At 36.7% G+C, this 16,302-nt stretch overlaps 1 protein-coding gene across 1 annotated transcript in view; it reads right to left on the bottom strand.

Moving 5' to 3' along the window:
- LOC150079087 (beta-alanine transporter-like) overlaps nt 1–16,302 on the bottom strand; it is a 148,599-nt gene that overhangs the window by 45,782 nt on the left and 86,515 nt on the right. The window contains exons 2-3 of the mRNA XM_090383520.1: nt 6,432–6,535; nt 3,339–3,493 (exon numbers count right to left, since the gene is read on the bottom strand). Of these exons, the coding sequence (XP_090239646.1) occupies nt 3,339–3,493; nt 6,432–6,535 (259 nt within the window). The remainder of the gene's footprint in view (nt 1–3,338; nt 3,494–6,431; nt 6,536–16,302) is intronic.

Genomic DNA, 16,302 nt, shown 5'->3' on the forward strand with positions numbered 1-16,302 from the left:
TTAGAAGCTGGCAGCACGTTTCTGGGACTTGATATTATGTGCGAAAAAATAATCCAGTTTCTAAACAAAATCTTATAAAACTTTAATCACACGGTTCGAGAAATACAAAATGGACAAAACAATCTAATGAACTTCTTTTAACTGAAAAAAATTCTTTTCGTAATTTTTCTCAATAGTAACGACGCATTTAAAAAAAAATTGACTACACTGCAGTTAACTTTTCGCTTCCGTTACAGTTTTTGCAAGTTTTCCATCGGCGTGATAGGTAGAATTCAATTATAGAAAGCCCATACGTGTAAAATTTAGCCGTTAACTTATCTGCCAAACTCATTCCAGCGTAAATTTAATAATAAAATTAAATTCCTCCGAATTGAACCTGGAGACAACTTGTAAGTAAAAATAGACATTAGGAAATTTTGGAAAAGCCATTACGGGTGTCGATTATTGGTGCTTGTTCATCTGCAGCAAACCGTTAATATAAACTCGGTGGAAAAGTCAAAGTGATTAGCATAATGCCGAATTTTATGCTATAACTTGCTCGCATCTCTTCTGATTAGGTGGTAGTTCGAATAAAAGCGAAGTGGTAAGCGAAGTTTGACTATCATGAAAAATCTATTGTTTGTTGGCTTCGGTTGGATTTTATTTAGTTTCCATTATCGGAATTGAGACTCAATCATTAAAATGTAATCAACTCTTCTTTTTGGAATTTCCAGAAATTATTATTAATTGCTAACCTGTTCAGCAATGAACGATTGCACTAGCCAACAATTTTAAACTTTTTTTTCGATAACATGAACGAAATCAACTGATTTTGGACTAAATCGCATGTGCTGGAAATGTCACGTTTTCATGTTATGGCTTCGTGCGTGCTCCTTTTTTCCAAATAATTGTGAATGTTTACATATCTACATGTACTTCTTGTAAATTAATTGCTTGAAATAGAAATGAAGACCACTAAACATTCCAAATGTTTAAAAAAATAACAAATTTAAACTTTATAAACACCTATTTGGATTTAAGTAATCAATTGCCCACAATAGTGGAGGCAAAAATATGAAATCATACTGTTTACAGTTATTTTTTCCTCTTATGAGCAGAATGGTCCTCCCTTATCAGAAACCAGCAATGGTCACTCACCACTGCCGGATCCCATCGTCCTTGGTACCTCTGCTCCATCGTGTGTGGATATCTTGGTGGAATCGTCCCCCCCTGCTCGTCACTGAGAGATCCAAAGTTATCCAGAAAGAAGTCCAGGTGCGAATGTTGGAAGTGTATCTTCAGCGACATTCGGCATCCTAACTTTTGCCAGTTATGCAACAATTCTTTTATCAACTCTTTATAGTTCTCTACTTTTTTTATTCCCTAAAACCCACTAACAACAGCTCTGAAGGATTTCCACGCAGCTAATTCAGTGGCGTTAAGTTTAGTTTCAAAGATTATTTGCTTTAAAAGCCATCTAATTTGCGGACCTACGAATATACCCTCCTTCAACTTTTTAGGTACTCGAAGCCTTCACTATTTTTGTCCAGAGCTTTTACAAAATTTTTCACGAGACCCAACTTAATGTGCAAAGGCGAGAAAAGAACCATTTCAGGTTTCACTGAAGGCGCGCATTTGATGTTTTGTTTCCTGGGAACGTATTCTTCTCTGATGGGCCATCCCTTCACAATATAATGATCTTCTATTGTCAACTATCCCATAAACACAGGAGACAATAATACTTAGTAAAACCACCCTGTAACAACAAAGCGATTACTTTTAAATCCCCACAGATTTTCCAACAATATTTCTTAAAATTTAAGACATTTAATAGCAATGACATGCTATCATGGGTTTCTTTCATAGCCACTGAATGAGCCACTGGGACCGACGGTTTGATATTACCATTGTGTATCAAAAATGCTTTTAAACTGAGTTTAGAAGAATCGATGAATATTCTCGATTCTTCAGGATTGTGTTCAAACCCTAGTTCATCCATCAGTCCTTTTACAGACACAAAGAGTAGACTTCTATTTGATAATAACCCGCAAACTTTTCATTTCTGTTTCTAAACACAGAAATCCTCGTGGTTTATTCCACTGTTGCAACCTAGATCCTAATAGCTCAGCCTGTTGCTTTGAAAGATTTATATCCTTGACGAAATCATTAAGTTCCCTTTGCTCAATTAAGTGTGGGTTTTGTAATTTTCAGAATTGTAACAAAGATCTGCAGACATTGAGGGACAGGTATGGACTCTAGTGACTCTTGCTCTTCTTCTTCTTCTGGAATAACGATTTTTTCACAACTAGGTGGAGGAATAGGAATAGGGATTTCCGGTGTGTGTGTGTGGTGTGTGTGTGTGGCACTGGTCTTATTGGGGACGAAAGGTTGGAGAATTTTATTTTAACTCTGTTTTTCCTTGAAAACCCCTTACTATTTGTGAAGCAGAAGTAACGATATTCGAGGTGACTTGTTGGCTCTCGCCAGATCATCGGATTAGCAAAAGGCATTTTAGAATTCTTCCCCTTAATGCATTCAGTCAGATTTACATTGCACGTTTTACAGCACATGTGCGGTGCCCACCTTTCATCCTGATCACCCACGTGGCAACCAAAATAAAAATAATGTTTGTTTTTATCCTTGTCTGTGATTGATCGACGTTGCGACTTCACTATGTTTGTCCACAAACATAGAAAAAACTGTTTGTCAAATTAACGCACGCACGGCGTGTTTTCTACATTTCACGAGTTTTCACAAGATCAAAACGGAACTTTAAAACACCAGAACCTACCACTAGATCTCACAAATCGAAACTAACCCCAAAAATGTACATTTTAAGGGCTAAAGAAAGCTTGTAAACAAGTTGTCTTTCACAGAGGCGCCTGGCCTCCGGAAATATAGTAGGGTGCAAACATACTACTGCATAATAAGGATTATAGTAATATAACTCAGAGCCATAAACTAAAAAGAGATATTAGTATACCATTAAACAACACAGATATGTCTCTTTTGTTACAATACATTCAACCGGGAAAGGTACAGATGCGATATTGGACAATTTTGGTTGATTTTGAAGCTATTTTATGTTTTATTAAAACTGTTTTTTCATTTTTCTAAAAAAAATGTGACATGATAGAAACTTTTTACTGTCATATTCGTAACCAGCACATGCAAAGTGTGTTCTTTCAATTATTCATTGTTTCTGTACTCCTTGCTAAGCTTAATAAGGAATATTGTTTTGAAACAAACATTGCAATCTGTACTCTGCGGCAACTCCAGTCAACTAATTCTAAATCTAGTTTGTTAAATGATAAATGCTAATAGTTAATGTGTTGTTTTCTGTCTAAGATAATCCTTACCTAAGTTAGTAGGCGATGTTACCACTGCTGGAACAGTCATTCCCATCAGAAACCTCAGTATAACAAAGAACACAACGTTGGGTGTAAAAGCAGTGAGTACGCCGAAAAGGCACTGAAATCCTAGGAATAAAAAAAATGACGGACGTCTTCCCAGCCTACAAATAAGAAACGTAATAAAATCGAATAATATATGTTTTAAAAAATAAGGTAAATCTTAAGATAAAAATGCTACCTTCCCCAGCCCAAATCTCACTGCATTGTTATCATCTTAAATGAGGCTTATTCTATACTCCAAATTCTTTCTACATTTTCTCATCCAAACACGTCTACCGACAACTTTGTATTTCGAAAATAAAAGACCAGATTCAATGTTGTTGCGTAATTTTCATTAACTACCAGCATTTTGATTTTCTTAATGTCTTTAAAATTTTGATCAGATACTAATGTTAATCAAAAACATACGCGGTATTATCACAAAATGATTAAACTAAGATTAAAAACATTTTACCACGTGAGCGTATTGCTGTAACTACAACCACAACACTGAGCAGTTCTAAAAGGGTTTTGCAAATGATTCAAACCCTCCACCAGGCCGTCATGAGTTGAACCTTTCAAAAATCTGCGCTCCACACGGCCATGTGTGACGATCAAGAAGCTAAAGCTCTGTGTGTTGGTGAGTTTCCCTTGGCTTCTTGACCCTGTACGTTTCTACCTCCTCATTTATCCTTTAAACTTCTGTTTCTGGAACAACCTCCCTTCACACACATTTCCTGAAAATTACAATCTACAGAAATTCAAGTCTAATGTCAACAACAATCTTCTGAATGTCCAAAGCACGCAGCACGATACTAAGTACTGAAGGTTCTGAAGGTTGAAATTTTCATAAAATGTCGAGGTCGATTCCCAGGCAATTTATTATCGATGTAGTTTGCTGGGAATATCCACTTTTGGATGCTTGAGGAAGTTACGGGTCATCTGCTTTTCTCCTTTATGATTGTCATCTAAAGTTTTGCTCTCGCCAATTTAGAAGACGTGATCAATTTTTCCACCTACTGTGCGATAAACATTTCTGGGAGCCCCAAGTTTTGGAGATCTTGCCAGTACATCTGTAGTTGTATTTTTATCTAATAACATAAAATAAAGATAATACTGATGAAGTTCCAACCTTTAGTTTGGAAAACGACACCTTTTTCATACGTTGAAAAAACTTGTTGTCCAATTCTGGTAAATGTTTATGTATATGTGCATGCAAGCTCGTGGCCAGTTCTGTGAAAAGTAAAACTAGTACCTGGTGAAAAGAAAGTTTAATATACTGATTGAACCTCATATTTTCCATTTATCCATCCTATTTTTTAAAATAATCTGAACAAAACATAAATCCTAATTGTGCAAAAAAAAACTTGGAAGATCATTTTAGAATAGGACAATATTTATGTTAATATTTTAGTAGGTGTGCACAATGCTTATCTCTCAAATAAATTTCTCTGGATATGACTGATGAATGCTGCTTTGCTGAAGTGCAACGGAATTGCTCAATTGAAGCATCCAAGAGACGGCACCAGAACCAAATGAAGTCGCAATTTCCCTTTGTCGTTTTGATCCTCACGAATTTAATCAGGTTTAATTCACGATATTGAACTTTTAGACAGAAGAGGCACTATTGCTCAAATATATGCAGCCGTTGGTATTCCATATAAAAGAATTTAGGGTATACCAATGAATCCTTTAGGAATAGATGAACATTCATTTATGAGAGCCGAAACTTTTGAATTCTGACTATACAATAGATCATTGTATAGAATTTCTTCGAGGGAATTAAATACTTGAGGCTTTATTCTATTATATCTATAAATTGGGCGTATATATAGTCGATTATAGTCGATTCAGAATAAAAAATGAACACAAAACTAATTCGACCATGATGCTGATCAAAGGCAAGCGAGAGAGAGAGAGAGAAGATCAAAGATGATTTTAATAGTGCTTATTAAAAAGCCAGGTGACTTTGTCATATAAAGTTTTGCCAAGCACAAAAAAACAATAATAATAAAAAAAAAACAGCCTAAACAGTGAAAATACGCAAGTTTCCCGATTTCAGAGAGGTTTCCAATGGCCAATTCACCTGGAAGAGTTTTTGACTTTCACCTTTTGGAATAATTTTGATGTTATGCTGCTATGGCGAATTTTATTGAAAATTGTTGTACTTAAATATGGAAGGTCTTCTGGATGCAAAATATTTTTATCATTGGCACTGCCTCCCGGCTGTGGTTGCAACCTTTCTTCGAGACATACTGTCTTCCGCGGCCAGTCTTAGACAACTATGCTCAAAATAGGACTTATTGAGAAAATTAAGCTTCAAGAAACTTAAAAGGAAGCCTACTAATATAGTGGCATCACAATGTGTATTATTGCACAAATTCTATCTTGCAAAGTTGCTGTTATGGGAGTTTCTAGCACAATGGCAACCTGAGCCATATTGCGCCTGTTTTGCTAAAGTGCTATTTAAGTAGAATATACTCACTTGAAGTAGTTTTTCTTTCCTTTCTTCTTGTTCAACAGAATTAGCACATTCATATTTCTATTCGTAAAAAATAAAAACGTATGAATTTGAGAGTGACACTGATGTCATCAGTGCTATTGAATCATGTTTGGAGAGCCAAAGAATAACATTCCATAAACGGAATATAATAACGCTGAGACATCTTCTGGAACACTTCTGTTGGAAGTGTTTTGATAACAGGGAAGAATACTTTAAAAATAAGTGATGGAATTTGCTATTGCTCTTTTCTTTCTCTCTTAGAAAGATCACAAACTTATTAATCACTCCATCCATCCATCGCAGTTATCATATTAGTTTCTTTAATTTGATGTAAAAGAGAAATAACATAGCTAAGTGATTCTGCCATTGGAAAGGGAAAAAATAAATGATTTTATCTTTTCGCAATCTGTAATTGTACTCATAGTATTGGAAACGCATTTATCATCAGAAGTTAAAAGGAAAGCAAACGCATGCATAGAAAATATTTTTTGGGTTAATGTCATTATAATTTGAGGCAAAGTTTACAAGACTGGGCTGAAATAACGTTAGATGCTCACCTGCTCATTATTATGAGGTAGACGCACTGTCCAACCAGTCCTCCGAGGAAGAACAATGCCAAGGCAAGCGTGGATAGCCATTCCCGTTGGCAAACTAAATCCCACTGAAGAAAGGAACAATAATATACATAAATATACTGAAATCTAAATTCAATGAGGTATTTCACAATATCGTCGATAAGCGTATTAAATAAATTCTTAATTTTACTACATTCACAAGTTCAAAATTAAGACTTTCATCTTTAAAAATAGGTTTAACAATAAAAAAATTATCTTCATAATGTATGAATCAGAGTTGATGAACACATTGCGTCCATCTCGCATTTCTCAGTTCCTTTCAAATTTCTTTTTATTTAAAGTTAAACGGGAAGAGGGGGATCACGTTCAGAAAGCACAAGAATTTCCCCCCTGCTCTTTCTTACACTGAACGTGCATATTTGAATACCTGACCAAATTATTATCATCATCAAGCAGTGATTATTGATCAAGCACACTGTTAGATTTCTGTTAGCAGATTTTGACTTGAAGTCCCATATCGTAAGTTTTATGCGTATGTATCACATTAGAAAGAGAGAGGAAATGAAACGAAGTAAGGAGTAATTGAGTGACAGATAGAAAAGCATTTATTGATCCATACATCCAACATTGGCTCAATCTCCATTGTTACCATGGAGATTCACATTACAACCAGGTGAATGCCATGGTTATGTAGTTTCAAACCTTTCATCATCTACTTCCCGACAGAAACATGACTAGAAATTACTAGCGGAATTCTCCGAGTTGTAATTAAACTGTTTATGACTTTGATGAATGCAATAGACACCGAAACATTTGTTGACGGACGCTCTTCACTGATGATGAATGGCATCTAAATGCTTCCATCATTCCTCCTACATCGTACCTAGGTGATGAAATCATTGATGCGTCTGATGACAGGCGACACGATATTCTTATAAGGAATAATATGTAAATTTATTTAGAACATAGTTCCAGTATGTTCAGCTGAAAACTCAACGTATATCTGGAATAAATCGTTTGTCCGTGGAATATCAGATAATTTCAATTGTGAGGGAAATACATTCTGTAATAGAGACCGCTAGAACGAAAACAGAGTGTGTTTCTCATGTACGAAAATTAATGATGTGACTAACCAGCTTTATCGGTTTAAAGGATCTACTGTGATCCATGTTGTCCTAATGACTTAAAACATAAATGAACTGATGACCTATTCAAGAAATACGAAGTCATGCTGGAGAAATGTCACTGTATTGGTCAAAATATTATTGTATCTGCAATTATGCTCAAACATGATAGGAGAGAATATACCATGAAAGCTTCGGATTAACCATAGACTTAAGGAACTCTGCAAGGCTTATGGTGGCGATTTTTTTAATCAGTGGCGTGTCCTATTAATAGAAGAAAATGCCCTATCACTCATACCTTCTCCTTCGCTTTATGCCGACCTTCAGCGTCTCCAAAAGGAGACAGAAAAGGTACGAGTTATAGAGATTTTTTTGGCACATTCAGAAAATGTCCACTTCCTTGAATCATTTAGCCATTACAATATTAATACTAATTATTAATACTGTAATGTAATGTTATATTATGTATACTTGCATGTATACCAATGCTAGAAGTATAGTAAATAAATTTGATAATTTGAAGTGTTGGTCAAGACATCAAAGGCGGATATTGTTGGGATATCAGAGACGTGGTATCACGCAGATATAAGGAATGCAGAACTGGAATTTGGGGAGTACAATGTGTACAGAAAGGATAGACAGGATAGGAAGGGAGGAGGTGTTATGCTGTTAATAAAGAAAAACATAAAATCAAAAGAAGTGCATCCAGTTGACATAGATAAACACTGCACTGTTGAGTCAGTTTGGTGTGACATAAGCACTGCGAAAGCAAAAATTAGAGTAGGAGTGTGTTATAGGCCTAATGACTCGAATGAGTACAATGAACAATTGTACAGAGAAATAGAGTGGGCTAGTAAACCAGAATGTCTTATAATGGGGGGTTTTAACTTCCCAGATATTGACTGGAACTTATGGGTTGGGCACTCACACACTAGCAAGGCTTTTGTGGATTTATTGGATGATTGTTTTCTGCAGCAGCATGTTCGAGAGGCAACCAGAGAAAGTAATACTCTTGATCAGCAGTGAGAGTATAACCAAGAGTATTATTTGGTTATCACTGCTGATAACCAAGTAATACTCATGGTTATCAGCAGTGATCATTCATGTATTAGGAATTTGCAGATAAAAGAACCACTAGGTGGCAGTGATCACAGTGTACTGACGTGGGATTTACTTAAAGATTTAATTACCATCAGGGGTAAAGGAAAGGGTTTTTGCTTCCGTAAAGGCGAGTACAGTGGTCTCCGACAGTTTTTAAATTCTGTACAGTGGGATCAACTGACGATGTTACCAACAGTAAATTCTAAGTGGGAAGCATTCAAGGAATTAATCGTGGAAGCTACCAAAAGTTTCATACCTATTAAGAAATATTGTTCAAGGTTTAGGACTCAATGGTTGTCAAATGAACTAATGAGACTCGTAACAGAGAAGAAAAATGCATGAGATGCATATAAATTATCAAGCGACTCAGAAGCCCATGGCAGATATAAGTTAATCTGTAATCAGGTCACAAAGGAGGTTCGGCAGGCGAAGGCAGATTACGAGAAATCCTTGGCAAAAGATGCTAAGAAAAACAGCAAGGATTTCTTTACTTATATAAACTCTAAAAGGAAGGGGATGAATCTGATTGGCCCACTTGACATCGATGGTTCGACTGTTGATGATCCTGCTCAGATAGCAAACGAACTGAATGAGTATTTTGCATCTACATTCACACATGAGGAATTATTAAGGTTTGAAAATGGCAGAAGGTTATCAAATTGTAGCAAGATACTTAATGATTTTGTAATAACTGAGAGCAAAGTGGAAGAGCAATTGTTGAAGTTAAACGTAAGAAAAGCACCTGGGGTGGATGGGATCTATCCAGTTATATTAAAGGAGGCGGCAAAGCAACTAAGCAAACCCTTAGCCATAATTATGAGAGCATCCTTGGACTCAGGGGAGGTTCCCACCGACTGGAGATGTGCAAATGTATCCCCAATTCACAAAGGGGGATCGAAGGGTGACACGAGTAATTACAGACCAGTTAGTTTAACTTCTGTTCCGGGTAAAATAATGGAGTCGCTGGTTAAAGATGCATTGCAGGATCATCTAGACAAGACTGCAGCAATAATTCAGACACAGCATGGGTTTGTTAAGGGAAAGTCTTGTCTGACAAATTTGATAGGATATTATGATGTGGTTCAAAGGAACTGGATGCAAAAAATAATTTTGATATCATATATTTGGATTTCAGGAAAGCTTTTGACACTGTTACGCATGGAAGACTAGTGTACAAATTGGAGCAGAATGGTATTAAGGGTAAGTTGCTACAATGGATAAAAGGATGGTTAAGTGCGAGAAGACAGAGGGTGGTAATCAATGGGTGCTGCTCTTCTTGGATTAACGTTATTAGTGGAGTCCCACAGGGTTCGGTGTTAGGTCCACTGTTGTTTTGTATATTTATCAATGATATTGATGAAGGTATATCAGGCTTAATGTCGAAATTTGCAGATGATACAAAGGTTGGCAGGGTTGTTAATGACAGTAATGGCAGTGTGCTACTGCAACAGGATCTGGATAATTTGGGCAGATGGGCTAAGAAGTGGCAACTGAAGTTTAACCTTGACAAATGCAAAGTACTGCACATAGGTAGAAGTAACCCCAGAGAAACGTACCAACTGTGTGGTACTACACTTAAGGTGATAGAAAATGAAAAAGATCTGGGAGTAATTGTGCAGGCAGATATGAAGTTTTTTGAGCAATGCAGACAGGCTGCCAGGGCAGGTCATGAGGTTTTGTCAATGATATATAGGAATTTTGCTAGCAGGGAAAAGGAGGTGATTATCCCTCTGTATAAGGCAATGGTCAGGCCACGCCTTGAGTACTGCGTACAGGTCTGGAGGCCTCATTTTAGGAAGGATGTAAATTTACTTGAGCGTGTACAGAGAAGGGCAACAAGATTGGTGAGGGGAATGAAGGGATCCTCTTACCAAGAGAGGCTTAAGTTCTGCAAATTGCAGTGGCTGGAGACTAGGCACCTGCGCGGTGATCTGATTGAGGTGTATAAGGCTTTGAATGGGTTGAGCACGCTGAATTCTGATGAGATCCTTCCACGTGTTCAGATTACGAACCTAAGGGGGCATAAATTAAGAAAAGACAGATGTAGAATAGATGTGCGGAAATTTGCCTTTAGCCAGCGGGTGGTTAATTGCTGGAACAAACTTCCATCTGTCGTTGTGGAAGTTGATAGGTTGAATAAATTTAAGGAGGAACTGGACAGGCATTTGAAGGAAATGGTGTGGTTTTTTTTTTTTTTTGGCTGATGCTGCATAAGCTCATACACTTGCTTTCTTGCATCACATGCCACTACTACTACTACTACTATTCCAAAGCAGAAGTGTGAAGATTAAAAATACATATATATTCAATCTTTATAACTTCAATGTATTAGTAAATCCGCAAGACTCAGAAATTAATATATTTAATTGTCATCCAGTTCATTTGAAATCGTTCAAAATTTTGTTCAGTTCAGTGGCAAAGCTAACAACTGCTTTCATTGTTTTGTCAATCAAATGGCTAATTATTGATGCACTAACTTAGAGTTCTTACTGAGCTCTTCATTCACTTCAAACCTTTGTTTTAATGGTGAGAAGTGTTAATAATCAAGCTTTAGATTTACAGGGTGTCTGAAAAGTCTGGAATCAATGGCAAAAGTATGTTTTAATATACTGGTGAAAATGACATTAATACTGGATGAAATAGTGAAGATAGATAGCCCTTCTTACTAGTCGTCAGGGATGGACCCAGAGGGAGGTGGTGGACGAGTTTAATGCTAGACATCCTGAAAGTAATCCAATAAGTTGGGGAAACTAGTGAAGACATTTAGAGACTGAATCTGTCCCCGAAAAGCCCTTCTGTAAGTGAAGACACTCGAATTGCAGTGATTGCTAAGTTTCATGGTAGCCCACAGAAATCCATCAGATAGACCAGTGCTGAAATCACGGTGCCCAAGAGCACGGTGCAAGACATTCTGAAAAAAGAAAAGTTTCATCCTTACAAACTTCGAATCCCGCATCATCTGACCGAGGATGATCCTGGTCGACGACTGGACGATGATCCCGATCGACGACTAGAGGATGATCCTGATTGTCAATCCCAATATGCTGAGAAGAATCCAAACAAACATGGTACATCGGCTGAGAAAATGCGTGGAGAGTCAGGGTGGACACGTTAAACACATGTTGAAAATGAGAGTAAGCATACGCAGAATACATCCCATTGGTCACAGACTTTTCGCACACCCTGTATATGCGATCTAAGAAAATAATTACTGTCAATTCTAATTGATATTTGAGCACTTTCCTTGTAGAAGACAAGTTCTGCCTGGTGGTGGCTTAAGTTAAAATCAAAATTCTCGTATCGAATAAATCTTTGCTGCGGAATATATCTCTCCAGCATATCCCACGCATCCTCAATAGGATTGAGATCAGATGAATGTGGGGGCCAGGGAGGATGATGGAAATCAGTGTCATACTCTCCGAACTATTCTTGCACGAGTGTAGCACGATGGCTGTTGTACCGTCATCCATAAAGTGGTCGTCACCTTCGGGATAAAAGTGTAACATTGCAGGGTGCAGTAAATCTGATACAAAATTCTGCCACCTGGATGACATTCGACTATCCACCAGTATCGTATCAATGGACCCAGTCAGTGCCAAGTAAACATTTCCCATGCCATGATACCATCTGCAGATGCTTGGATTGTCTTAAAAAGGAAACCATGGTCCATCTCTGCTTAAGATTCTCGCCACACTCCCAGCAAAACAAAATTTGTCTTGCTGGGAGTGTGACGATTCGTCTGACCATACGACCTTTTCGATTGTTCTACTGTCCACTCACGACGTTCTAGGCACCATTGCAAGCAGATTTTTCTATATTTTTCTCTAAAACAAGTAACTTTTGAATAGGTAGGCAACTGCCAATACCCAATTTCTTCAATTCGCTGCACATGCATAGGTTGAAATAGAACAACTCTGGGCTTGATTGAATTTTGATCTTATTTGCTGCATACTGGCTGTCCTGTTTTAACGTATAGTAATCCTTAGAATAGGATGGCTTAGTTCTTGAAGTATTGTTTGTTTTTGCCACATTTACGCTTTTGGGATATGGAAGAACCGCTTTCTTTCCAATCAATAAAAACCTTTGAGATGGATGCTTTTGAGAAGCCAGTTATGTCTTTCGTTTCTTGAATCGTGGGTCCTGCTATAAGCACACCCACGATAAGAGCTTTATCAAATATGATGTCACGCGCTTTTCCTATTCTAGCTTAGATTACTGCAGTCGAACAGCCTTGTGCAATCTTTATACTCAACGAGGCAAGATATCATGACCCACGTCACAGGTTTATTTCGCCTGTTTGCATTTGTTTCTTTTTATTATGTCTGTGACTACCTTGATACCAAGGTTTTTGTTTTTAGCATTATTCTGCGAAAAGTCATCCATAGGCCGTGGGCAAGCTTTGCCAACTTGTTCTAAAGTGATAAATTGAAAGAGTGAACCTTAGAGAAAATATTTACAGATGATATCAATTTAAAGGTGAAATGTGGCTTTAAACTTTCTGATAATATATTATCCTTTTCGGAATGATTTCCTCCAGAAATTATGAATAAACAAAAAAAAATGGAAAATTAGCCCCCGACTGCACAAAGTCGAACACCGAATATTCCGATTCGTAGCGTTCTCTGAATATAATTTATACATTTAATGATGTTATACTGACTGTGGGCATTTTCACACCCGCAGAGTACCTATGAATAAATAATATTCGAACCCAATGAGTAATGCAAATTGCCATCATGAGTAAACTCTAGAATTGAAGATGCTCCCCCAGTATACAATACACTTAAAATTTCCCATGTTTTCAATAGGAATGTGTTGAAAATATCTTCGGTGAAATGCAAGTTTTCAAAAGAGGTTCAGTGAACAAATCATCTTTCATTACCCATCTAATGAACACAGCAAATTCTCCACGATACCAGTGGATTCGCTGAAGAGGACTCATTTTAATTTAATTCACACACCTCGCTTTCTTTATCTCTCTTGTGATTTGGTGTCATCAATGTCGCTCCTTTCATTAATTCTTTAGCATCTCACGAGGACAGGATTTGCTGAGCCTCTGATGGAGGGGTAGAATTTTCCTGCCATATAAAGTAGTTGAAAACTCGCATAGAGTAATTGCAATCTACAGATACGATCGATATATTGACACCTCATGGTCTTTCTTTTCTCTGCACTTGGGCTAAACAACCAAAATGCGACAATGTTATATAAAAGCGAGATCCGCTCAAATTTCTCAGGATGAGATTCATTACAAACCAAATTTACAGTATGTGCTCTTTTCAAAACAAATTTTATTATTTTGTTTTGGATTATTGAAAAAATTTCCAATCTCTCCCGTTTGTGAAATTGCCTGTTAAATCTACTATCTTGTTTTTATAGACTTCACTTAATCCATGAAAAAAAAATGTACTTGAATTCTCTACGAACTTAACCAAATGCTTTATCAACAAAGACCGTACATATTTCAAAGGCTAGAAATGCTTTTCCAAAGAGGTGATTGTTATTATGAACCCTTAGGGATACTGTAACAAACGACACTTGAAATATTTATAGTCAAAAAGCGTATATAATGATGTCGGTTCTTATTATAAAAATATACCCTTCCGCAAGATAAACCCATAATTATTTGGCATTAGTACTTCGATGACTCTTAATTATATTGCTGTTTTAATTATGCCAGAGTTAATCTCCCAAGAGTGATGAATAACTTTCATTAAAATTACAGATTTTTCACCTTTTCTCACGTATTTTAAAATCCCATAACGTTTAACTCTTACCAAAAAGGATGTTGAATAAGAAGATTAAATTTCATCCTCTTAAATCTTATTGTCACTGAAGCATTTTGTTAGGGAGTATTTATAAGAGAAATAAACAAGTCGGTCAATGAAATAATCTCCCTTAAAGAATGCCAAAACAAAAACAACAACAAAAAATACAATGGAAGACTGGGGACTGCTTTAAAATTCAAATGTTATCTACGGTAAACCGGTCGCCTTGTTCGCTAGATGCAGCGAATCCCCTTTACTAAGATGAGAGCGCTTTTTATTCGAAGAAGCAGTTTTCTAAAAATAAAGTCTCAGGGTGTGGAAATGAGCCGTTCAAGAAAATAGAGCAGCCGCTAAGATGAATAATATTAAGTAACCTGGGACAATCGTGCACTCAATTTCAGGACTTGGAGTACAATGAATTTTCAGAGCAATCAAAATTACTTCAAGTTATTCGGCAGGTAGAACACGCTTAGGATAATTATTTAACTAAAATTTTCTAACCTTCGAAAAGAAAAATGGCAATCAATTCTTCAGAGTTGCAAAATAAGCTTGCTGTAATTAAGTTACCATAGATGTAGTGGACGAAAATAACAAGATTGGGTCACTTATGCATGGCTGCCTGGCCTTACAAGATAAACCAATCCTGCACAGCTTCCTCTCCACAAAGTACCATCTTTAGACCTACTTACTAAAAAAAAACGAAGAAAAAGAGGGTTGCAAGGGACATTAATCTTTGATTTTATGTCTTGTGACTATTTCTTGCCTCTTTCTATCGCCGTTGGTAACTTGATGAAACGTGGTTATTACGGATGTCAAAGTGGAAGGGGGATAGAGAAGACGTATGCTTCCTTTCACCACAACCGTGCCAAGCCGGCACAATAGATGTAGAGGAGGAAGAATGTATCGGTCCATAAAGAAGAACTGAAAAGATACACAGCATTTTGAGAAAATAGAAGTATTTTATTGCCACCATTTTCCTTTGAGATTTGCGCATAACCTTTACGGAAATATTTTGTTAAAGATTACGCATTACCGATGCGCACTAGGACACAAGTACTTTATAGACATGTTTAGAGAGAGTGGAAAGATAAAAACGCGTGAGATAAAGATAGAAGAATGAATAACAAGGAATAAAGTTGTGCAGACGGAAAGAAAGGGAGGCATTTGTTCATCTCCCCCCTCGCCACTGTCAGCGTGATGGGCAAATTGTGTATTATGTGCAATAAAAGTCTCTTAAAAAGCAGGAAAAATCCTTATCTTATATTCTGTATTTATTAAAATGTGAGCATTTTAATAAATACTCTGTGTTTATTGAAATTTGTTTAAGTAACTTTGTCGTTCTGCTGGAAACAAACCTTAAGTTTCCGCTCGGAAAGACTCTTCTGAGAGAAAATAACTCGCCTGGCTTGAGAAAAGTCTAGAAAAAAGTTTCCCAAATCGGTGATTGGATTCACACTGAGATCTTTTTCTTTTTTTTTCTTTCCAAACAGGCAGTAACGGACAAGTTCATTACGCCAAGGAGGCTGCTGATGAATAGAAACAGAAAAGAGAACAGAAAGAAAAAAAGAAGAAGTTGAAAGAATTCAGAGAGAGAGAGCGAAACGGACATTTTAAGCAAGTTTTTTTCTTTTTGGAAACCAAAGAATATGTCGTACATAACAGAAGCTGAAAACTGACTAGCAGTTTGTGTTATGATTGCATAATATGAACTGAAGTTATAAAAGAGTTATTGGTACAATTTATGATTGTGTCTGCATAATTAAAATCTTAAAAACTTTTTACTGACATCAAGAACCGAATGAAACTCAGCTCTGTTGTTTTTAAAATTTCATTTAAATTAATGGGAAGTCAGTGTGATAA

The sequence above is a fragment of the Mastigoproctus giganteus genome, chromosome 10 (genome assembly GCF_048544385.1).
Source record: "Mastigoproctus giganteus isolate SK-2022 chromosome 10, ASM4854438v1, whole genome shotgun sequence".
NCBI lineage: Eukaryota > Metazoa > Arthropoda > Arachnida > Uropygi > Thelyphonidae > Mastigoproctus > Mastigoproctus giganteus.